Consider the following 25417-nt stretch of genomic DNA (forward strand, 5'->3'; position numbering starts at 1 on the left):
CAATTTAACAGTAGTAAATTATGATTACAGGAGCCTAATTAATACCGGACAGACAACACTGTTGTCGAAAGTGTAACCAAAAATCCCAACTGACAGAAAGTTATCAATCAGCGTGATCAACTGAGCATCCAGGCTCGTCTGTAGCCTATATCGGTAAGGCGTCTCCATGTGTCAATCTGAAGTGGGCGGGACCCGCGTCTGCTGCGGCGCTCTGGAGAGGCAGAGACTCAGGCAGGGGCTGAAGTGCCACTTTCTCAGCATTGTCAGTGCGGGCAGCATCGTCTCCCAGCCCGGTTACAGTAACTGCTGCAGGCGACATATCCTCCGGATCGGGACAGGAGATTCAGGTTTGCTCCATCCATGCGATCCGAGCCCGACTGAGAGCGCACCATCCACCTGGATAAGCGGCATCGGCATCAGCATCAGTGCAGGGAGAACGCGGACGCAAGCATCTCCACGAGAATATGATGCTCCAACAGCACTTGCTTTTTGTGCTCTACAGCTTCTGTGGGATTGTCATTAAAGGTAAGGACCCTGGGATGTGTGGCCACAGTGTGATGCCCTCTGGGTGTGGTGGGAGTTGGCAGGGTGAACGGAAATGCCAGTGTGATTTAAGCACACATTATCATAAGCCCCGTGCTCAATTACATCAGGGATAATATTTCATAAGTAGCTCGCGCTTTTGGACAGGTCATATACAGTACGTGTGTTTGGTGGCATGATGATGACAGTGCAGATTTGAGTTCAGCGCACATTCTTTTACACCCGCGTGGGAAGTTGTGTGTGGTTCATTTCAATGATGTTTGCGACCCATCATCTATCAGATTAGCGACTTCAGACGCAGAACGATTAAGTGAGCATGTGCTCGTTCCAAATTGATTCGTATGGTTCGCGTACGCAGCACAACAATTCAATTACGCGCAGTTTTGCACACTGATTTTACAGTGAGCAAATTAAAATGTACGCGTCTTATGATTTGTGTTTATTAAATAGCCAACTTTGGGAACACCGAGTCAGTAACGACCTTCTTATTCTCAATTGATTCATATGGTTCTGCTATCTGCAATGTTATCCCAGTTACGCGCAGGTGTGTTCAATGATCAGGATGTGATTTGACCGCGCAAAACAAGTTGAAGTTGACTCGTTACGGGTGATGGATGCTTAATGCAAGCTCTTTTTTGAATATTAGTTGGCCAGCACTGGTTTAAGTCGGACGTACGCACGTTCCAAGCGCATCGCGCTCGGGCATTTGCAAGATTCTACATCTTGGGGTCGTCGTAGCATAAGATTTTCTCTTCGAGACGCGCAGTGTGCAAGTAAAGGCTGGAGATGTACAGCTTATGCATTTATCTACAGTAGCGATAACAGAGTGTGTTAGACTGTGTAGTGTACAGATAGCAGGGATGTCTCAGGACGGACAGATGTGCATGGAGCTCCGGCGGTCAGACTGCAGCGAGTCGGTGCGCACTGCTGTCCCAATTTGACTCTCACTGAATCCCACAGACGGATCGCGCGCCGCCGCGCCCCACGGGTCACGGATCTCACAATACTCTGTTAACACTTACACACCTTTGTGTTTGTGTTTTTTTTGTTTGTTTGTTTCTATAAGTTCCGCACGAGATGCAAAAGAATGTGCGCGTAAATAAAATAAATAATAACCATTCACGATGTACTATAGCCTACTGCCACTGCAAAAAAATGACTCACTGCTGTTGGACTTTTATTGACTCGCAGTCCATATATATTATGTCTGCCTAGAGAGCTACAGCTGGTTTCTGCATAAAGAGTCAATATTATTATATGTTACAATATTAATATTGATTATTGATGCGGTATATGTCTCAGTAGATATACAGTATATATTGTGTGTAACAACACAATGTAGAGGAGACCGGGAGAATGTTCTAACACATATTGCTTTGTTGTTGTTGCTGTTTTGCAATAAATGCTCAAATTTTGAAATATAATTTTCATATTTGTCTACTGTTTTATAAGCTACTGCTTGTTTCTAAACTATGTCATAATATAAAGTGCTGATGTTACAAGCTCCTCCACTGCCTTTGGTGATTGTGAGTTGTAACAGCAGGTGGGGTGAGTTGTTACACGATTTGAAAACATGAACATGTCACACATTTTTATTATTAATTTACTGTGGTAATCACATAAGTTTGTTGAAAAGTAACTATTATGTCCCATTTCATTGTAATTAATTATGAATATAAACATAACATTTTAACAGTTTAATTCAAAACAGCAAATAAAACAGATGAACATATTGAAGACAACATTGAAAAAAACATACATTTATTTCTACACAAGCTTTATTCATGACATCTGTCAATATATAAACAGTGAGCAAGAAAAAAAAACACGTTGATATGAAAATATATATTTAAATGGCAAATGGATGCGGAGTTGATCTGTGCTTGTTTTTTTTTCTTGATGTAAACCCCTTTCTGCTGTTGTTACATTCAGACAGGAACACTGCAAATATTTTGTAACATTATTACTAAATTGGACAAAAAAACAACAACAATGCAACAACAAGTAACGCTTACACTTTATTTTAAGGTGCCCTTGTTAATTATACATTTAAGTACTAAGCAATATTAAGTAACAACATGTAATTACTATAGGTTAAGGATTAGGGTTTGGTTAAAGGTTTGATGCATGCAATTATGCATAATTTACTGTTATTACTCTAGTAAGTACATTGTAAATTGTACTGTAGTGTTATACAAGTAACTTTTGAAAGAGAGATTTCGCAGTGTGCTTCTATACTCTTCAAAGCCCCCACACTCACGGTTCAGAGATGGATTGTGGGTATGTAGATGTCGGCATATGTTAGGTTTGGCACTGTCTGTGCTGACTACAGATCTCTATAATTATTCCTGGAACTCGGTGTGGATCAAAACCAATGATCGATTTTTTTCTTGATATAGGTTCTCAGGTGTTTTTAAATTCTCTCCGGTTGCGTTCCCTCGCCGATGGTCGTAAATATGTGGCTGTAAGGAAAAGGTCACGTGATATGTGTGTGTGTGTGTGTGTGTGTGTGTGTGTGTATATATATATATATATATATATATATATATATATATATATAGTTTTTTCAACTTGTAGATGAAAAGCTTGTGTGGATTAAAGCTGCTGATTTCAGATGATTCTTGTCTGTAATTTATTTTGCGTAATATTGCGTAGTGCACACCATACACAAGCACAAGATTATAACAAACTGACTAAAGGTGCAAGCAATTGCATTAAATAACAATGTACACTGTGTAAGTGTTGCCTTAAAGAGCCATTTCTACCTGTTTTAACGCATTAAAGCTTGGTGTATAAATTAATATATTTAGGTTGATTCAGCAATATGAAATAATATTTTTGAAATAAACCAGTTAAGGCCCGTTCACACCAAGCACGATAACTATAAAGATAACGATAAAGCTATAGTTCTAAATTCTTTCTCAATATTAAATAATAGAGTGTAGAGTCCACACTACACAACTATAACGATAAACGCACAGAGAAACAATATCGTTGGAATCATTTTCAGAACGATTTTTTCCAGCTGATGAACGATACAAACATTGACAGCCAATCAGAATCCATTCTGCTATAATGAGCTTGAGAATTTAAAGCAGCAGATGTGTATGCGCTTAGAATAAACAGACGATATCGTTCGCTGGTGTGGACGCTAATATCGTTAACTTTATAGTTATCGTTCTTGGTGTGAATGGGCCTTTACTTAAGATGTTACCATCTTTATCAGTGATAGGACATTGCAGGTCACAGAATTAAATACAATTTTGAGATTTAGTGTATTATAATGTGGACACATAGATATGTTTTAGTGATGTAAACAGTGCATTTCAAGCAATCAAGAATTTTTTTTTTATTTAGAGAAAAGGGTTGGTTTTTATTTCTTAGTCTCTTGAGGTTTATGTAAGACAGTTAAGTCGCTCTTTCTTTCTTCTGTTGGTTATATACAGTCGACTTGCTGCTTGCTTGACTTGTGAAGTTAAATGCTTTACCAGAACCTTTCCGGTTTAATGTGTGTCACATTCAAAATGGTGACTCTGAAAAGTATTTTAATAATTTATATCCCAAGGATCCCTGCCATAAGCTGTCAGGTTTTTTTCTTCTTCAGCAGCTTGATTCTTATCCCTTCTTAAAATGTGAACCAATGACTGTGCTGTAGCTCAAGCTCACAGTCTGAGTGCCTCCAGTGAAGTTACACACTCAGCTGATTTATCAATTTGATGGAAAGATTTCCTTATAAGACTTGATAAGAAGTGACAGATAATCTGTGGCTGAAGGGTCACATTCATGCAGGGATGCTTCAATACTGAGTCATTGTTCTCTGGTGATTTTTTATGTCTGCTCTCTTGCTATAAAACAATTAAATCAAGACCATCAGCAGGGGTTAGAAAGAGAAACCATCTCATTAAACTACTGCTGATTATCAAGGAATGTATCCTAGATATGTATTATGTTGAACTCAAAATGGAAATTCATGGAAGATTGCACTTTAGATACCACCGTTTTTGAATGACAGAACCACAATATGTGTCTTATTGTGCCCATTTTGACCCCATGGTCTCCCATAGTCCAAAAATCTCTATTTCACGTGTTTACACCTACATATAATCAGATTGAGGAAAATAGGAAGCATATTTGGCGTGTTGTTCTGAAGGAGGGCTCCGAGCTCAGAATATAGCCCGAACCCAGAGAACTCCCCATCCCTGATCTGGGATGATAATAGTGAGGAGTTAGAGTGAGGAGTTGGGGAGGAGGAGGGATGTCGTGGAACAGAGTATAAATATATATTTATTCTGGTACGTCAGCTGTAATAATAATAAAGCTGCTTATAAACTGTTGCATTTACAAAAACTTGGATTGTCAACAGAATAAAAAAAAAAAAACAAGCCACATAAGAAAAAAAAGTCATCAAACTGGTAAATAAAAGGTAGGCCTATAAACTATGACATCCAAAGTCCTAATTATGAGATAGTCAATATGATGACATACTAAGTCATAATTATGAAATATAGGTTCAAAATTATTAGATAAAATTATGAGTCATGAAATGTCATGACATTTTTATACCATAATTTCATAATGACAGGTCACATTAGCTAGCATCAGCTGACTCTCAGCTGATCCACATCTACCTACAGGGTGCGACACCTATCACAGCACTCTTATATAAGGTCCTTTAGTATTATCACCAGCTTCGCATTGCTCAATAGCTAATTACCCTCCTCCATCCCCAGCTCCTCCTTCTTGTCAGTCAGGATTCAGCATTCTGATTCTCCTTTGAATCAGACTAATTTCAAAATGTTACATTCAATTATTGAACCTAATGATACCTGCAATACATTTATGTTGGTTTTGTTCTGTTACACTGGGGGGTTATTGCTGCTCTCCCTGCTCTTATCCATGCTAGGCTGCATGGATGGACAGGGAGTTCTTGCCCAGAACAGAACCATACCGCCAATCCAAAATGTATGCTAATTGTCAGTCATCTTTGATGATAGTGGTCCTGACAGAAATTATTTTTATGCCAATTTCAAATTTGTCATAATTCATATTTCATCATAATTGTGTATTTTTATGTCATGATGACTTAAGTCGTAATTTTTGACTCTACATCCTACTTACACATTTTTTTATAGTTATGATTCCATTTCTCATAATTTTGAGTCTTGATTATGATTATTAATTTTCTCTTATGTGGTGTAAATGGCCTTCCATAGATTACAGAAATTTCAAGGATTACTGGAAAAATATGTATTTATGCATGTATGTATGCATTTATTTATTTATTTATTTTACTCAGGAAGAGTAATTTTAACTTACATTTTTTAAATTGTTTTTGATTATTATTATTAATATTATCATTATTATTATTATTATTATTATTATTATTATTATTATATCCACGTTTAGTGGTTCTCCATAACCATGTGAACCCTGATTCTTAAATAAAATGCCAGTTTACATCTTGATTTTTAGCTTTATCTTATTTATATTTTTTTATATAAATATTTATTTATAAAAATTAGGTATCATTAGGTTTATTTATATTATATATATAAATAATTTTAGGCCATCTTATGGACCCCTTGTTGAGAGCCTTTTCCATTAAGGGAAGATATTTAATTACAGGAATTATTATTAAGCAGAGTGGGTCATCTTTTTATTGATAGATGGGACCTATGGAAGAGAGTTAGTGGTTAAAATCAATCCTACATCTCCCACATGAGCACCAAGACTCACATATACCACCACATCACAGGTCTGACGGGTCAGCACTTTCTTCAAACCTCATCTTGCGTCTCATACATTTCACCCAGAGCATTAAAGTGCACTTGATATTTGTAGTCCCCTACACGTCCACAGGAATCTCGCTCATCACAGATCAAAACACTGCTGCATGGTGTCTTAATAGCTATATAAAACTCAAGGTCTCCAATTACATCTGTGACCAGACATTTAGGTCAGGGCTTCACAGCACCTCTACAGTCATATTCCCATTAGAGCGGCTTCTTTCTCACCTTAGTTAACAATTCACAAAAAAAAAAAAAAAAGACATTTGTAGCTGGCTTTCTGTGAATGTGCCATACAAATTGGGCCTGAGGGACCAAAAAGCCCCCGAAACATCTTGCAGCTCAGTCGCCCGAGGGCCCAGCTAAATGTGCGGATAGATCCTGTGTCAGCTGAGCGTTTAAGGTAGTGTGTCGGCAGCTGAAGTGCAGCATTAGCGCATCACAGCATTTTGACGTGAGGTGTGACGGGGAGAATGCTTTATGCTCTCTCTTAAAGATGCTCTCTCCTCACCATGGAGGGTTAGCTTATCCTAGCAGAATGGGCTCTAAGCCGCTGAGTGCCGGCCATGGAGCTACGCTGTGTACCACCGCATTTCAGTAATCCAGTAAAGGAAAGCAGGCTGTGTGCAGAGAGAAGCCAAGCCTCTCTGCTTTGTGCTGGCTGACAGATCTACATCTGTACAGATGAGTCACAGACGCGCTGTGAGAAAAAAAATAAAAATAAAATAATGTATGATATGAAAGAGACATCGAATAACAGCTGAGAAGAGGCCTGGATGACAGCCAGTGTCTTGTGGTCTTAAACAAGGAGGAGGTATTTTTTTCTTTATTGTTGTATTTTTAGATACATCTTCAAGGAGAAAGAATATGTATTTGTGTATTGGACAACAGTAGGGGCAAGTGAGGTAAGATGTGCCACCTTGGACTAAAACTTTATTAGTGAATTGTCACGTTATGATGTTATTTTTGCCTAAAACCATGAATGATTAAATGAGGCACTTTCACAAAAATTGTAGTTTTTTTTTTTTATTGTTCCAGATGCTGCGTTATTGCTGTATGCTGTTATAGTTTTATCAATATTTTGAATTACCTTTTGTTTTTATGTTTTTAGCTTCATTTTAAGTTTCAATTGGTTTAATAACTTTATTATGTGTAAGTTTTACTGTTTTTATATTTTTATTGATCTTTATTTTTATTTCACTATTTGGATCATTTTAGTAATTCATTATTTCGGATTCATTAATTAAAAGTTTTTTTATTGGATGTTTTATTTTTTGAATATTTAGTTTTCACAACATTAGATTTTTATATTTCTATGTAGCGCAAAATTATTTTTATTTCAGGTTTTGTTTTGTTAATTTTAGTACACGTCAAATGTATTTATTTAATCTTTTTTATTTCAGTTTTTCATCTATTTTTTATATATTTTATTTTAGCTGTATTTCAATACCGATTTTTAATGGTTAGTTTTAACCAACAATAACATTTGATGTTTTCCTATATTGATATATACAGTAGATTTAAATGATTAAATTACTTTTTATTTCAGTTTTTGTTTTATTAATTTTAGTGCTTCAAATAATAATTTTAATTCAACATTTGTCATTTTTTAACGTTACGCTTTTCAGCTAATATTTATATTTTAAGCTTTATTTCAGATGTTTCGGGGTAAGTTGTGTTAGTCACTCAAATAATAAAGTTTTATGACTTCAGAAAACTTGGAATGTAATGCATCAGTCGTAGACTACTTTTATCAAAATATTTTAATACTTATATATCCTTTTTGTTTTGTATTTTTGGTGCATATAATTCAAGTGTGACATTCCTATTACATTTTGTGCACAAATCTTTTCTTTTAGTCTCAGACCTGGATATTAGGTCGCTTTCATTAACTGTGGATTGAAGCTGTAACTCCCTGCAAGAAAGAAATGCTGTTTTTAGTCAAATGATTAAACTGACATTGGCCGTTGCCCAGAGCAGCGTCTCGTAGGCTGTTGTAAAGCCTTCAGGGCAGGTGAATTATTTCATTACGTTCATGTAATTGCACATGTCCGGCTACAAATATGTCGGGTGTAGATTCTGTGCGAGTTCATGCTTATTGGCTCAATGCTGCTGATTAATCTAGATTGTGGAGTAATTCGGTTTGTCTAGTCTTAACTGTGACAATTATAGCTCGACATGACAGATGTCGTAATGACATGTTTGTTCCTGTAGGCTGTAATGAGGTTGCTCTGAGCAGATTCAGATGTAAGTGCAATTAAAGTAGCGTGCCTATGAACGACTTCTGTAATGAAAGGACAGATATTCCTCGCTTGAGAAGACCATAATAACTCTACTGATAAATGGTGTTGTGACATGCACTATTAATAAGATCACCTACCTTTAGGCAAACAGACATGATAATTAGCTTCTGTTGGTGACCCATTGGCCACAGAACAGACAGAAGCTGAGATAACGATTATATTTGAAGTTTGGACGTTTAATATGACTTGTATTCTCTATTCTGAGAGAAAGGGAAAGTTTCTGAAAGAGGCACAGCATGCAAACTCCTCCGCTCACTATAAATGTGTCTTTTCCGAATGCTTTTATTTACTCGACTATTTGATTTATTAAGTACCATCTCATACTGTATGTATCAACTGGTTAACTAATAGGAGAGGTTTCTTAACAGAGAAGTAACATAAAAGCGGCTGCTGCTGAAAGAATCACAGCATGAAAACGGGATGTGCACAAAATGCAGAGGACTTAATTGGTTGTTTACAGAAAGCTTCACATGCTAAAATTACCTGATTGTCACCTTTGCATTTCTGTTAGTACTACAGCAAAATGATCAGCAAACTCTCATTGACACTGCCATTTCCTTTTGTTATATTCCGAAGACACTTTGCATCGGTTAATTAATTATTTTCTGAATATATCACAGCTCTTTAAACTATATACAGACAAGTTACCGGCTTCTTTTCTGCCTTTAGCACTTAAAAACAGTGGTAATGAGAAACTCGCTTGGTTGAAAGTCTGAATCTCAAGCTGAGTCTTATCAGGGGTGCATTTCCCAAAAGCCAACTATGGTCGCAATTATGTCGTTACCAACATACTTCAACGAATCGGTGTTTCCCGAAACCATAGTTCAAATGAACATTCGCAATCAGGGGTGCGTTTCCCAAAAGCATCGTTAGCCAACTATAGTCGCAAGTTTCGTCGTGACCAACATAGTTCAACGAATCGGTGTTTCCCGAAACCATAGTTCAAATGAACATTCGCAATCAGGGGTGCGTTTCCCAAAAGCATCGTTAGCCAACTATAGTCGCAAGTTTCGTCGTGACCAACATAGTTCAACGAATCGGTGTTTCTCGAATCCATAGTTAAAATGAACATTCGCAATCAGGGGTGCGTTTCCCAAAAGCATCGTTAGCCAACTATAGTCGCAAGTTTCGTCGTCACCAACATAGTTCAACGAATCGGTGTTTCTCGAATCCATAGTTCAAATGAACATTCGCAATCAGGGGTGCTTTTCCCAAAAGCATCGTTAGCCATCTATAGTCGCAAGTTTCGTCGTTACCAACATAGTTAAACGAATCGGTGTTTCTCGAATCCATAGTTAAAATGAACATTCGCAATCAGGGGTGCTTTTCCCAAAAGCATCGTTAGCCATCTATAGTCATCCTCAATAAGTGTCGTTTTTTAAAAGTGCACATGTGGATAAATGCCTAAGGGAGTGCCTGAGTAGGCTATGACGTACTGTATGAGGGAACCCGTGATGAATCAAACATCAAATAAAGCAAAATGACAGGGAACAAAAAATAGTAAATTAGTCATCAGGTGCCATGTTCAATACAGCAGCATCAATCAGTGTCGCAAACTTACGTGGTTGGAACTAAAGCGCTCGACCTGTAGTTTCTTGTTAGTATATGGGCTTGAATAAAGTATGCTCTTGGGCACAATAAGCAAGCTAACATGCAGTACAATCTATATCTTCCATTCTATCTAATAGCAGAAGTTATTACTCCACCACATGCATGTGCCGTCATTAACAATGGGCCTATATTGTTGAATTAATGTGGTTCAAACGACGGTGATGCGACCGTGTTTGGGAAACAGTCATGACTAGCTAGTTTGTTTCGACAACAATGCATCGTACTATGGTGGTTAATCAGCGAGTTACATCGTTGTACAGGAAACATACACCATGTCAATTACTTCATTATGCATCAAATTCACTGCCTATTTTGTCACGCTGAGACAATGCTGGGTAGATTACTTACAAATTGTACAGTAATCTGTAACAAATTACTAATTACATGGCAAAAATTGTGGTTAGTAATGTAATGTATCAGATTAGAGTTTAGGTAATGTGTTGACTACTTTTAGATTACTTTTACACTACTTTTAGATTACTTTAGATTTAACTTGTTTATCACAGAGATAGATAGATAGATATTTAACATTTGATACATTTGATATATTTTAATATATTATAATAAGCAATCAATATTTGTTCTGCTTGTTATGTAACCTTTAACAGACATCAGAGAGTCAATAAATTATGAATTATATGTAATCACTTAATCAGAAAAGTAACTGTAACTGTTGGATTATAAGTATTTTAAAATGTAATATAATTTATTTAAAAGTACTTACTAGTAACTTACTTGAGAAAGTACTTTAAGTGTAGTCATTTAAGGTATATACATAGGTTTAATGATAGGTTCAGGGTTAGTATCTAGTTTTTACCAATTCATTGTAATTATTATAATAAGTGCATAGTATGTACATGCAAAAAAAAAAGAAAGACTGTAAAATAAAGTGCTACCCAGTTAATACCCAGCAATGCACTGAAACTGCATTGTATAATTTGTAGAGATCATATGGAAGCTTAATAAGAAATAAAGCCACTCTGCCAGAAATCCAGCATATTAAATCTGATATGAAAACGTAATATGAAAACAATCCAGTACTCTAATCTGTACGTTCTGTACCTTAGCTTCAGTATGTGAGCACCACAGTTGCATCAGTAACACTGCTGTACTCAAGCAGCCGCACTTTGGGGTTGTTTTGGAGTCTTTCGGCTCTTCTGTTGAATCTAATATTTGGCTGAGAATGAAGCAGAGTCTTCATCTCATCTACTGTCTGACCTTTAACAGAGTCCCTCACCCTCTCTACTCTTAGAAGAATGTCCTCACACTGCCTGCGGATGAGAACCACACAATGAATCTCATTTACTCTGCTACACCGAGCTGCTCCGCTTTTTCTTTCTGTGGCCTCGCCATGAAGTAAAGAAATAGCCATCCGAGCTGTTTTTACCCGTCTGACCAGCTATATATCAGCGATTCACTTGTTATTGTGCAGCAAAGCGAAACTAATAATATGAAATAGGCCTGCAACAAACTATTTGATTACTTTTTCCTTTAATGAAGAAATGCAAGGAAATATGTCTTCATTTTTCACTAATTATAATGCAGATGCTCTTTGTATTAAGCACTGTTGGTTGAATTATGGGGCTTCAGTTAAGTATCATAAATGTAAAACCTAAAAAAAAAAAAAACTTGCTTTTGGTCAAAATGATTACCCTCACTTTCTCTGTTGTACTACATACGATTGACAGGCCTAAGACAAGTACTCTATTTGAAGTTTAACATTTAATTATTCTTTTGCTATTTTGTAAAATTGAAATTGTGGAATTATAATAAAGTAATAGTTAAATGTAAGTTTTGCCTATACCAAAAAAAAGCATCTTAGTCATATTAAACAGCACAAGTATGTGTTGAACATGTCCACATGATTGTATTTACTGTACTTAATATGTTAACCATTTGTATTTTAATTTTGGGAAAATGTATATGTCAGTACATTATAAACCAATACATCTGACTTTTTACTCCACTATATTTCAGAAAATCATGCAGTTTCTAATTATTTTGAAGTGAAGAAATCAAGACCTGTCCATAAACTAAAAATATATGTATATATAAATACATATAAAATAATTAATACATTAATTCTGAATAGAAATATTTATATAAATAAAATAGTTACAATAAAAATGACAAAAGCACATAATATTAAAACTTCAACTGAAATAAAAACGTAAAACGTCAAAATACGGAATAAGGAATAGGCCTATTTATACTTAAATAATGTAATTTCATCAGTACCTGTACTTTTACTTAATCACAGCATTTGTATTAGATTATCCATCTGTTTTTTCTTATTATTTTCTAACTCTGTGGCCTCTTCCTTTTTATTTTTATAAAAAATGTTTTTACAACTGCAGTAGTATTGTCAATGACAGTTTTTTAACCACACACATCACAAAAACCACACTAATCAGAAACACAATTTGTTGTTACCTATTTTCCTGTTAAATTTCTGTAGGTTTTACATATTAGCTGTGAAATGTTTTCATTTACTCTGGTTAAGATTTGCATTTGTATGATTAGAGCTTGTGTCTACAGCATGTAATTAGCTACAAAAACAGACTGAGCACACTTATTGCAGCCTAATTATTTAACCACAATAAACCTTAATTTTTCTTTATTTTTTTCTGTGAATAACATTACAACATTCAGTTTTCAGACAATCAACCTCAGAATGATAGCAAAAAGTGAGTCTGTCACTCACTTAGAGAGCCGTTTCAAATACTTGTAGTGAGAGACTATAAAGAGATAGTATCTATTTCGTCAAAACAGCAATCAAAGGGAAGCTACACGATGAGAGTAATCAAAAGCGTGTGGCACTACATCTCAATGATGCCAGTGAGGCAACATAATGGTGGCAGATGGAGATAACAGCAACTCAAATTGAAAGCGTAATCAAAGATTAAACAGGCAAAGGCGAGGGCTATTTAATAAGTGTGTATTGCTGTGATACAGGCGTGGAGACGCGCAATAATTGATTTCTGTCCCTAATTCATTTGAGGAGACAATTTAATCTAATCAGAGAAGGAGGGGGCCTATGGCAGAGTACATCTGCTTGGCAGGCTTCATAGCAGAATAAAACAATGCGAGGGTTATCAGAAATAAAAAAGATTAACGTTGTTTAAAGATGATTTTATGCTCAAATTAAACTTTAGTCAATTGCAAGCAAGCCATTTGTACACTGTAAAAAATGGCCGTGAATTTAACGGTAAAAGACTGTAAAAATGCTACAGTAAAAACCTGTTAAATGGTTAACGGTAAATTCCCTTACTATATACAGTGAAAAACTGTATTGGACATTCCATGTAATTTTACGTTAGTATACCATTTTTGGAAGTGAAAAAGACTGTATAATTTACAGTGAATAACCGTAAATTGACATTCCCAGAATTCCCTGCATTATATTTCAAATTTGACTATGTTTCTTCTTAGTTTTCTTATCAGTTTTGTATATCAGGGTTGTATGTTACACCTAATGTTGTTAAAGTAATGTTTATTGCATTATTTCAGTTTCATGTGTGTTACCATGATGGTGTTTAGTGTTTGTGTGAATGACACTGTGCACCTTCTATATATGTTATTATTTAAAAGCTGCTTGTGATGGGCTTTGGTTCATCGTGTGACTTTCTCATCATCACCTGCATGTGGTGGTTATCAGTGTATTACAAAAGTACAAAACAGATTTCAGTACTTCAAAAGGTTGCAATAGCAGAGAGGGAGGAACATTCAGAAAACCTGTTTGAGGAAAAAAAAAAGTGTTTGGCATGGAAATGACATTACTTTTACAAGTATTATCAAGGAAAGAGATGTCAATATCTGCATTAAAATGCCAGAAGTCATTTGACCGGCATACCATATGTCAGTTAAATTCCTTTGCTTCAATCATAAGTGAGACGTTATGCTTGCGAACCCAACTTTCTACAAAGTGAGGGAGAGAAAAGCGCGAACTTGAGTTGATGCATGTTTATGTCCTGATATTGATTTGATCTTTAAAAAGGTCCCCACGGGTGTGCGAGGCGAGGGAAGCAAGGCTGAATACAGACAGATTTGTAACTGAAGGTGGTGTGGAGGTTGGCGGGGGAAGCGAGGAGGGATGCTGAGGTTGTGTGTGAGGGGGACGGGATAAAAGCGCATCAACTCCATGACCTCGTAAAGGAGGATCAACGCTTGGAATGAGAACTGCATGCCGATAGCAAGGTGGGTGAAGGCCTGAGCGACTGAGATGGCAAGATTTGTCAAAGACATAGCCATAAAGCGGCAAACAAATAAATAAAATTACTGCAAAAGCGGAAAAGTTGTGCATGGTGTCATAGGAAGGCTGGTGATGGGGGCAAAAAGTGAAGGGCAAAATAAAGAGATGAAATAGATTTGCAGCAGTGTAGGAAGGGCAATACAATGTGACACACATTAATTTGACAGACACCTTGTTGCTTGTTCCTCCATGAACATGCCAAACACTAGCAACAGTAAAACACCAACAACTTATTATAATTTTCAAACAAATTATAATTACTGGGGCAGATTTTCAATTAATAAAAACTTATATTCATGCAACTCCTTGCACAATACTACATATTGACCCTGAAACATGTTTACCACAGTGCATGATTTGTAAACTAACACATGTTGACATTTGCATAACATAACAAGCTCCATATCTGTTGCTTTTCTGAGATACTAAACTTGCTCGGTAGCGCACCCGGTACAATGTTACGCTTGTGATACACAGTGCTCGGGTACAAATCACACAAAAACACATGTAGAGGCATGATTGCTTCAACAATTGCAATTTTATCTCACATTTGCTTTTGTTAATGCTATCGCTTAGGTTTAGGGTAGAATTTAGTTTAGGTGGTACGTGTGTTTTTTAAAAGCGACAGAGACTTAACCTTTTAGCGCCACTCACTAGACATTTCATTTCTGAACTGCTGCAGTGCATATAACAAACAACGTAATAAAACATTGCCACATTCATGTTTATCTGTTTCATGGAAGATTAAACATGCTTTTAGCGCAAGTCACTGAAAATATCTGACCACATGCAGTGGGAAAAAAAACATATTCAGTGTAATTATGGCAATGCTTACATGACCAATTACAACAGGGAGGTGAATGGAGATGGAAGGTGTGTGAATGGACTGTGGTCGGTCCATACAGTAGGAAAGATGAAAATTAGGGCGAGAAGGTGTGAACGAGAAACAACGGTTTGAGGATGATAACCTGTTCCTTCACCAAATGAAAAGTAATTGGTAAGAAGACGCCTGGAGCATTTTCAGTGACAGATGGGCAGATAATCCTAAAAATAGCAGTTTATTTAGAGATGAGCAGATATCAGCCTGCAGTTAGACCATCAACAGCTAAGGCTCTGAGACTGATATAACCAGAAGTTTCTTATGAAGTTTGCTGTCGCCTAAAACTTTAATTTCTCCCACTCATCACGTTAAGTCACATATTTGTTTAATTTGGTCTTTAGTTATCTTTGAGGTACATGTTTATACAAAACTCTGACAGTCCCTGTAACATAACTGCGTTAACAGTAGGAGTTTAATTATATATTTTATCTGTGATTTAACTCATTATCTGTGGCCTTGATGCAAAGCTTTAGACTCACGTTTGTCTCTTTGTATAATTAATCTGCAGTCAGAATGTGGGTAGAAATATATATATATATATATTAGGGCTGTCATCATTAGCGCGTTAACGCATGCGATTAATTTTAGAATCCTTAACGCGTTAAAATAATTTAACGCAAAATTACTGAAGCACAATTTCTATTCTAACCCTTTAACCCAAATTTGCTACTCTGCTTTTTAGAGATTAGATCATTTTAAGCTGCTAAACTTTTCAGTCCAATGATCCAGGTAGCGAATGCATTCAAACAGTCCGTCCAAAACAGTGCTAATATAAAGGAAACCAGACTGATTACATCAGAGATTGCAGAGAGAACAGAGACTCGCGTTGCGTTTTAAGTGAATTACTCATTCCAGTGTTTCGCTTTAAAACACGAGCTCTGTCATATTCTGGGATTGTCTCTGAAGAGCGCGAGCCCTCACATGTCACGCGCTTGTGTGAAATACAGACTGAACGGATTGTCAACACATCCCACCGCTGTATGGCCAGATGAGACGCGACTGGATAGTCTCGCTAGTAAAGTTTTGATGGATGAAGACTGCAATCAAGGTAAAGATGACTGCGGTGGCGTACAGGAGTCTTACAGTACAGTAAGTATGCGTCTGTTATAATAATGCATGTATGCGTGCTCTTGACGCACTGATCGCACATTGTATTTATGCACAGGCACAGACATTTCCGTACAGTTACGTTGTTTCCACACACATTCACGATAATGTTTTGATTTGTCATGTTTATGTTGCTGTGTTTAGTTATACTGAATGGATCCGTGTACTGTAGTAGATATATGCAGTCAGCAGGCAATTGGTTTAGGGTTTTTTGGCGTCTCCATGTGGTCCTGTTTGGTATCGCAACTTGGCTTCTCTAAAATGTAAAAAAGCTCTTTGCTGTTGCACTGTACACATACTATAAAATTCTGATTTTTTTTCTTTCATATCTGCTTATATGGGCTCCTTATATCATTTGGTTCTTTGGTGTACTTTTGGAGTTTCTAAGTGTCCTTTTTTGGAAAGACATCTAAATTTATCTTGAAAAAAGCTTGCAGAAAATATAGATTTTTGAGGATTACTGTTCAATCTTTTGCTTTACTTTGCTGGATATAGCAAATTATGACAAAATAAACATTTGAAACAAGATCAATGGTCTATGCTTAATTTCATGAAGTGTGCGATTAATCGCAATTAATCACAGAAAAAGGCTGTGATTAATCAGCTTTTAATTGATTGACAGCCCTAATATATATATATATATATATACATTGCTTCATCTGACAGACTTTTGAGAGCTCAAAGGCTTTTGTTAAAACAACAATTAAACTTGCACATGTTTGTATTCCCGCCCACGGACAGTCGGCTCGACAGAGAGCCGGCACCATAATTAAAAGTGCTTTATGGGTTAAGGTTTTGACAAAAGGGAACACCACAGATTTTGTCTTTTTTCTTCATTCATATACAATAGCATCTAATTTTTTTTACATGTTTCTACTGCATAGACAGACAAAATGCCCATTTACTAAATGCCCATTGCATTCCCAATTTAATTACATGCAATTGTTCTATTGAACTATGTTTATAATTCACTGAAATATGGTTAAAGTCTACTGCCAAATGTACCAACACGCATTTACAACATTATCTCATTACCAATTCATATGTATTTTACGAGGTATTTTACCTTACTCATACGATTTTGTACGATTTGTCTAGACCCCAGTGATGGGTATAGGGGTGGGGTTAGGGGTAGGCCATTCATAAGAATTCATACGATTTGGGAAACTCGTAAAATAAGTATGATTTAGCAAAAGTCGTAAAAATTAATACGAGTGAGGTCGTACAAATTCGTACGAATAGTCATGAGATCAGGTTGGCATTTATGGTAAACAAAAATATACTTTGATATGTTTTCTGTTTAAACTTGTATGGAAGTTATTTAAATATGTTTTATACATATTATAATGTAGTACAATGTGTATATGTAACAATGTAGTACATGTTAAACATTTTAACATATAAAACAGTTCAAATTATAATCAAGGCTTTACGTGAGCTTTAGTATGTTAATCAACACATGAAAATAAGTGTATGACACAACAATTTTTTATATCAATATTAATTATGTTACTGTTTACCAATTGCATGTTCCACAGAGGTTTCATCTTGGTCTTAAAGGCATTGTTCTAGCATTTTTCTCTTCACACTGCAGGCAAGCAAATTATTAACCTCTTAAATATAATGATTTCTGCTTAAAAGGAGGGTTAGATGAACTTAAAAATCTCTGAAAGTTAGTAGAACATATGATTAAAACGAATCAGCCCCTGATTAAAACTAATATGCCATATTGACCCATCAAGTCTCTGTGAGAAATCTGCAAATTTCCACCTCGCTACAAACTGTGTGGGAGTTTTATTAGACGGAATATGTTTCGACTCATTTCTATGTATCAGTAAACATGACGTTTAAGGATACAAGCACACACACGCGCACACAAGACACATTTCAGCGGAGTATGTGGAAACTCTGCCAACTCTGAGATAAACTGAAAGGAAATATGGTCATGACAGAACAGCCACTAGCAGAGAGCAGCAGTTCAGCTGTCGCACATAATTATTGTGACTCCGCATTAAATGCTTGTCTGTGCATGTGTGAGGGTTGGAGTGAGTGAGCGAGCGAGTGTAGAAACCAACGGTTTAGCCGCTCTCGGCTGTCAGGTCTCTGGTCCTCTTGCTTTAACCTTCCCTGTGCTTGTTGAATGTGATATTCAGGGCTGAGTTGTGGCACAGTAATGTCAGATAATGGTACAAGCACTCTGTGCACCTGCTGGCTAATGACTCTCCATCTATGTGCTAGCCAACACTCCAATGATTACAGATTTAATCTCAGGCAGTCACTGTGTATGTATTCAGCCATGGAGCCTTTCCGCTAAATTACCTTAACTATCTCAACCGCTGGTTCTCCTAGATAATGATGAGGTGTTTTTCTCACTGTCCGTCTCTCGTGTCGCTAATTTATATCAACCTATTTTCACCTCGGAGTTAACACAAAAAGTAATCACGGCTTTATTTCTCATAATATGACTTGATATATACGTATCATGTTATATAATACAACATTCATCAGACTTTATGAGGTCCTGCAATTGTGACTTTATTTCTATATTTAGAATTTCACAGTGTAACTCTATTTTTATTATTTTATGCTTTACTTACCATTATTTAACTTTTTATGATAACGCAGATTATGTCCAGTTGTGTTTTTACTGGGGATGGCAAAGTTAACATATTAATAGCATGTAACTACACATTTATACACATTTAATTACACTCATCTGATGAGTAATTAATTAATTTGTTTCGTTCAAATGGCTGATTCATACAGGACTGTAAATGGCTCTGTTTATGAATGGGCCACTGAATCATTGGTTCACAAGATTCATTCAAAATGCGGATTCATTCAGAAATGAAACACCTATGTGCTGAGATTCACAACAGTTTAGGTAATATTTTCATTGAGCAAAAACAGGCAATATTGTGTTAAAAATATAACACAATATTAATTTCTTAGTGAACTGTTGTGTAACATCACATTTGTGGTTGTGCTATTCGAGACAAAAACAGCACTCATTGCTCATGTGATATTGCTTAACTATATCATATGATTATAAATATGAAACAGAATCTCATACGGGCCATTTTTGCACCAATATCTTACATTTTAGTGCTGTTTAACTGCATTCTATAAGCCACATTGCCCTGCATCACAACTATGGGTAAGACTTTATTGTAAGGTGTCCTTGTTACATGCTCTTACTATTATAATAACAATTAATTATGCATAATTACATGCAAGTAACCGTAAACCAAACCCTAATCCTATACATTAAGTACATTACAGTTAATGAATTATACTCATTACTTAAATGTATAATTACACTGTAACAAGGACACCTTTAAATAAAGTGTAACCCAACTATGTTTCACAATACTTTTTTCTCATGCTAATGTCTATTTATCTATTATTTATTTTATTTATGTGTTTTTTTTTTATCATTCATTATTATTACTTCCTAAAGTTCCGTTAAATGGAGCCGAATGAGATGCAATGCTGGTAAAAACTTTCCATGATACAACTATACAACAATCACAGACAATATTGAGATGCAACAGTGTAATGAATTGTGGCATATGCTTTGTGGTGTGCATTGTAGTGATGTGTAGTTTGCGATACCCAGCCTTATTTTGTTAAGTATATTTATTTTTAAAAACTTGCAGCGCAAGTCTCTAATAAGTCCCTAACGGAGCAGCCTTTTATCAGTGAATGGAGAAAGACAGTACTTTAATTTACATAAGCATTAATTTATTTATAAATCAAACTCAGGCGGGACGCTTAACAAAAGTAATTTGCATTCTTTGTATGGTCAAATTTAATTACCATTGAAGCTCAACAACTGAAATATCACCCATGAGTGAATTCATAGAAATGTTAATGCAGAGGACTGTATCTTTGCGTATGTAAGATCACATCCATAAAGTGTGGGGAAAGTTGTTTCACTTTTGAGTTATTGCAAATTTGCATTCCCTTTGTCTGTTAATAAAGTTTGAGAAATACAGGATCATTCAACTTTTTCAATGTTTCAGAAATAAAATTTATTGTAATAGTAATTATAATACAATCTTGGTTTTAAATGTGTGTGTGTAATTTAGATTAGAATTTGTTTATTTGTATATGTTTATAATACATAGATTATTTATAATCATTTATGATATGTATATTAAGTTATTAATTTAAAAATAATAATGTATGAGTACTTAAATACTTAAACGTAATCCTGCAAATTAAGCTAATAAGCATAATCTAAGAAACTATATATATTTATACCTTCAAATACCAAAATATATTATGAAATATACATTTTGGGTAAATGCAAAAAAAATATATTAAATGCAGAAATGTATTTTGTAAAATATATTTAGGCATGTTCAAATACATTTAGGTTGAAAAAAAAAAAGAAAAGTTAAATATTTGAATTAATTGAGCTCCTATTTTTTTTTTTACTAAATATAGAGCTGCCCAGCTTTCACACAGATGTTCTGCGCACATGCGCTCCAGTTGTGTCAGTGTTTTTTATGTAATGGTGGCTGGTTTTAGCCCTGAAAACAGTGAGCAATGAAAATACATTCTTGACCTTAATTAAGAATATGTGGAGTGACTAGTCTATAGTGAGAATGAGCTGAAACCATAGAAACGGAAGAAGAGCAGGGCTCTGAGGACGGAAAAGTCTCGAACATTATAGCCGCTCAGTATCGCATATGACACGTCCGTTAGCGGCACGGTCAGAGTTCACCACTGGAATGAAGGGGAGCTGAACCAAATACAACGCTGTCTCTGTCTGGCCGTCTTGACGGGGATGGACAGTATTTGGTATTGAGTATCTATCTCAGGAGAAAGGATTGTCTGGGCGCCTGTGAGAAAGTCGGGTTGAACGTGGGAAGACGAGGGAGAGGAAATTAAAATCTCAGGCCTGGATTGCCACAGACTTTTTCTGTGCCGCTTCCGCCAAATTTCTGTGGAGGCATTGGTTTAAAGGCTTAGGATTCCACCTTTCACTGGAACAGTTCAGGGAAGTGTCAACAAAGACACACACAATACACACATGCCGAGGGAAAGAAAAGAGAAAAGGGATGAAAATATTTTAGAGACAAAAAATATCAAGCAGAACTCAACATTTTCTGCCAGAATTCACATTTCCCTGTCCTCCCTAGACCTTGAGAGTTTACCCAAAAATAAAAATTCTGTCACCATTTACTCACTCACATGTCATTCCAAACCCAAATGGTTTTCTTTCTTATGTTGAACACAAAATAAGAAAATAAGAACATTTCAACTGTATTGGTCAACTGGATCAGCAGCTGCTGATGGTTAATGTCCCGTTTTACCTTTTTTCTCTGTGTTTAACTTAGAAATAAGTCACATATGAAAAACTGCAATCTTATACAATTTTGTGTAAATGAATGACGCATTAAAAGCCACAGGCTCATTGGAAAAACGTGTCTTTGCTGACGTTTCTGCAAAATGATAGTGTTGCATCTTGTACATTTCACAACCCTTTCAATATGCGAGTGCTCGGTTTTATCAAAACAGATGAAAATGAATCTGTCAGTGTTTTATTACACTGGTTGTTGCACATAGCGCTGCAATACAGAAATGAAATATCTGATGAGTGGTGCTAAAAGGTCAATGCTCTGTCGCATTTAAGAATAACATACCACCTACACTAAACCATACAGTAAACCTAACATATGCTAAATACACATTTGCACAAAAAGCAATGGAATTTTCACTTCTTTAAAGCCTTTGAGCTGTGTTGTGGCTTGTGTTTCATGGGACTCATACCCAAACGTTCTATATTGCAACTGCAGTGCTGTACCGGGTGAGCTAACAAGCAAGTTTACTATGTCAGAAAACCATACGTTTGGAGCTGCTTATGTGAATGATAAAATGTATTGTGAAAGGAACCACAAAGCCTCTTAATCAATAACCTGCCCCTGTAATCATAATTTGTGTAAAAAAATAACATTTGTTGTTATTTATAGCTGGGAAAGTGTATTGTTTGTATAGGTAAGTTTTTGGAGTTTTGCACAAATGTAGGTAAAGGCCCGTTTTTCCAATAAGCCTATATTGCTTAGATCAGTTGTTATAAATTCTACAAGTTAATTAAGTATCACAAAATTGTAATGTACAGTATGAAAAATAGATATTCTTTTTGAGGTTTGACAAAAAATAAATTTAACAATGTTATTAAATATGCAGTGTTTTTCTATAACTTTAATTGAGTGTTAAATGATGGCAAAGATAACTTAAAAATGGGTAAAAAAATAATTAACTGCACTCTGTGCTCCCAAAAAACATGTTTATAGCTTACAAGTTACATATAGTGATTGTAAATGTGTTTCTTGTTCATATATACAAACTGGTAAATTAATATATATTCTTGACTGTAGTAATTGTGCCTTAGATGCTATCTGTAGACATGAGGTTGAAAATAACCCTGAAAAAGTTACACTTGCAAGCAGTATATCATTACCCAGCATGCTTTTACACCTCCTTTCAGAGCCCTAATAATTACACCCAGTTTACCATATCCATATTTCTGCTTCTCAATGTCAAACTATAGCACTCAAACAATCCTTAAGTTCAATCGAATCTTACAAGTAATAACATGTGTGTGCACTTCCACTGATACATTCTTAAAGTATAAAGGTCTGTCCATACATAACTGTCATGGTACATTAGTTTAAAAAGATTTAGAATAATCTGTAATTGTTACGATTGGATTTTTAAGTAACGTCTCTCTTGCTCAAACATGTGCACTCACTTATTTCTGGCTTTGCAATAATATAACAAAAAGTAGCTGGTAAATTATACTGGCACATATGTTGCCAAAGCAGACTCTGAAAAATTGCATTCATAGCAGCTAGCTAACACTATTCTGACAGATTACTGCACAAACCTCTTACTCATTACAGGTCCATGTGTATGTTTATATTCACAAATGAGGTAAATTGTTAAGTCTTCAGATAGATGGCATATGTATAGATTAAACTGTAGTTTTTTTTCAAAACAATTTACATTTACATTTAGTCATATAGCAGACACTTTTATTCAAAGCGACTTACAAATGAGGACAATAGAAGCAATACAAACTAACAAAAGAGTAACAATATGTAAGTGCAAATGACAAGTCTCGGTTAGCCTAACGCATGTTTTTTTTTTTTTTGATACAGATATATAGATACATATACACACACACACACACACACACACACACAGGTTTGTTTTTGTGAAAAGTGGGGACATCCCATAAGCGTAATGGTTTTTATACTGTACAGACCGTATATTCTATTGCCCTACACCAACCCTACACCTAAACCTACCCCTCACAGGAAACTTTGTGCTATTTCAGATTTTCAATACACTCCATTCTGTGTGATTTATAAGCGTTTTGAAAATTGGGGACATGGGGTAATGTCCTGAAAAGTCACCTTCTCCTTGTAATACCTGTGTCATACCTTTGTCATTATACAAATGTATGTCCTCATTTGTCACAAAAACGTGCACACACACACACAGACACACACACACACACACAAAGAAAAACAAGTAGATAGAATAGAAAAAAATAGAAAGCTAGTGTTTTTTAAATAAAGAAGATAAATTGATAAAGTAGAATTAAAATATAATAGAAAGTGCTAGAGTTAGAGGGTCAAATAAAGATGGAACAGATGTGTTTTTAGTCGTTTCTTGAAAATGGCTAAGGACTCAGCTGCTCGGATTGCGTTGGGCAGGTCATTCCACCAGGAGGGAACATTTAATTTAAAAGTCCGTAAAAGTGATTTTGTGCTTCTTTGGGATGGCACAATAAAGCGACGTTCACTTGCAGAACGCAAGCTTCTAGAGCACATAACTCTGAAGTAATGCATTCAGGTAAAGTGGTGCAGAGCCAGTGGTGGTTTTGTAGGCAAACATTAATGCCTTGAACTTTATGCGAGCAGCTACTGGTAGCCAGTGCAAATTGATGAAAAGAGGTGAGACGTGCGTTCTTTTCGGCTCATTAAAGATTAATATTGCAGCGGCATTTTGGATTAATTGTAGAGGTTTGATAGAAGTGGTTGGAAGACCTGCCAAGAGAGCATTGCAATAGTCCAGCCTGGATAGAATAAGAGCTTGAACAAGGAGTTGTGTTGCATGTTCTGAAAGAAAGGGCCTGATCTTCCTAATTTTGTATAAAGCAGATCTGCAGGGCCGTGTAGTTTTAGCAATGTGGTACGAGAAATTCAGTTTCTCATCAATCACAACTCCAAGGTTTCTAGCTGCTTTTGAAGGAGTTATGGTTGATGGCCTAACTGAATGGTGAAATTTTGATAAAGTGATGTGTTTGTTGAAACCACAAGCAGTTATGTATTAGCCAGGTTGAGTTGAAGGTGATGGCCCGTCATCCAACAAGAAATGTTTGTTAGACATGCTGAGATGCGAGCAGCTATCGACGGATCATCAGGATGGAATGAGAGGTAGAGTTGAGTGTCATCAGCATAGCAGTGATATGAAAAGCCATGTTTCTGAATGACAGAGCCTAGTGATGACATGTGGACAGAGAAGAGAAGTTGTCCAAGAACTGAGCCCTGAGACACCCCGGTAGCTAGATATTTTGACTTGGACACCTCACCTCTCCAAGATACCTTGAAGGACCTATCTGAGAGGTAAGACTCAAACCACTGGCTTGCGGTTCCTGAGATGTCATTTTCCAATAGGGTTGACAGGAGGATCTGGTGGTTCACCATATCAAAAGCAGCGGACCGATCCAGCTAGATAGGTATAGAAGATTTGGAAGCCTCTCTTGCCAGTCTTAGGGCTTCAACAACTGAGAGCAAGGCAGTCTCTGTCGAATGTCCACTTCTGAAGCCAGATTGGTTGCTGTGCAGGAGGTTGTTCTGTGTGAGAAAGGCAGAGACTTGGTTGAACACAACTCGTTCAAGTGTTTTTGCAATGA

General features: G+C 36.1%; 1 protein-coding gene across 5 annotated transcripts in view; it reads left to right on the top strand.

Annotated features, from left to right (window-relative positions):
- Positions 1 to 262: 262 nt before the first annotated feature.
- Positions 263 to 25417, top strand: part of LOC107555276 (cell adhesion molecule 2-like) — a 259590-nt gene continuing 234435 nt past the window's right edge. For all 5 annotated transcript variants that reach the window (XM_016238026.1, XM_016238027.1, XM_016238028.1 and 2 more), the window contains exon 1: positions 263 to 525. In XM_016238026.1, coding sequence (XP_016093512.1) covers positions 465 to 525 — 61 coding nt within the window. In that variant the 5' untranslated portion in view covers positions 263 to 464. The remainder of the gene's footprint in view (positions 526 to 25417) is intronic.

The sequence above is a fragment of the Sinocyclocheilus grahami genome, unplaced genomic scaffold (genome assembly GCF_001515645.1).
Source record: "Sinocyclocheilus grahami isolate Dianchi unplaced genomic scaffold, SAMN03320097.WGS_v1.1 scaffold529.1, whole genome shotgun sequence".
NCBI classification, from domain to species: Eukaryota; Metazoa; Chordata; class Actinopteri; order Cypriniformes; family Cyprinidae; genus Sinocyclocheilus; species Sinocyclocheilus grahami.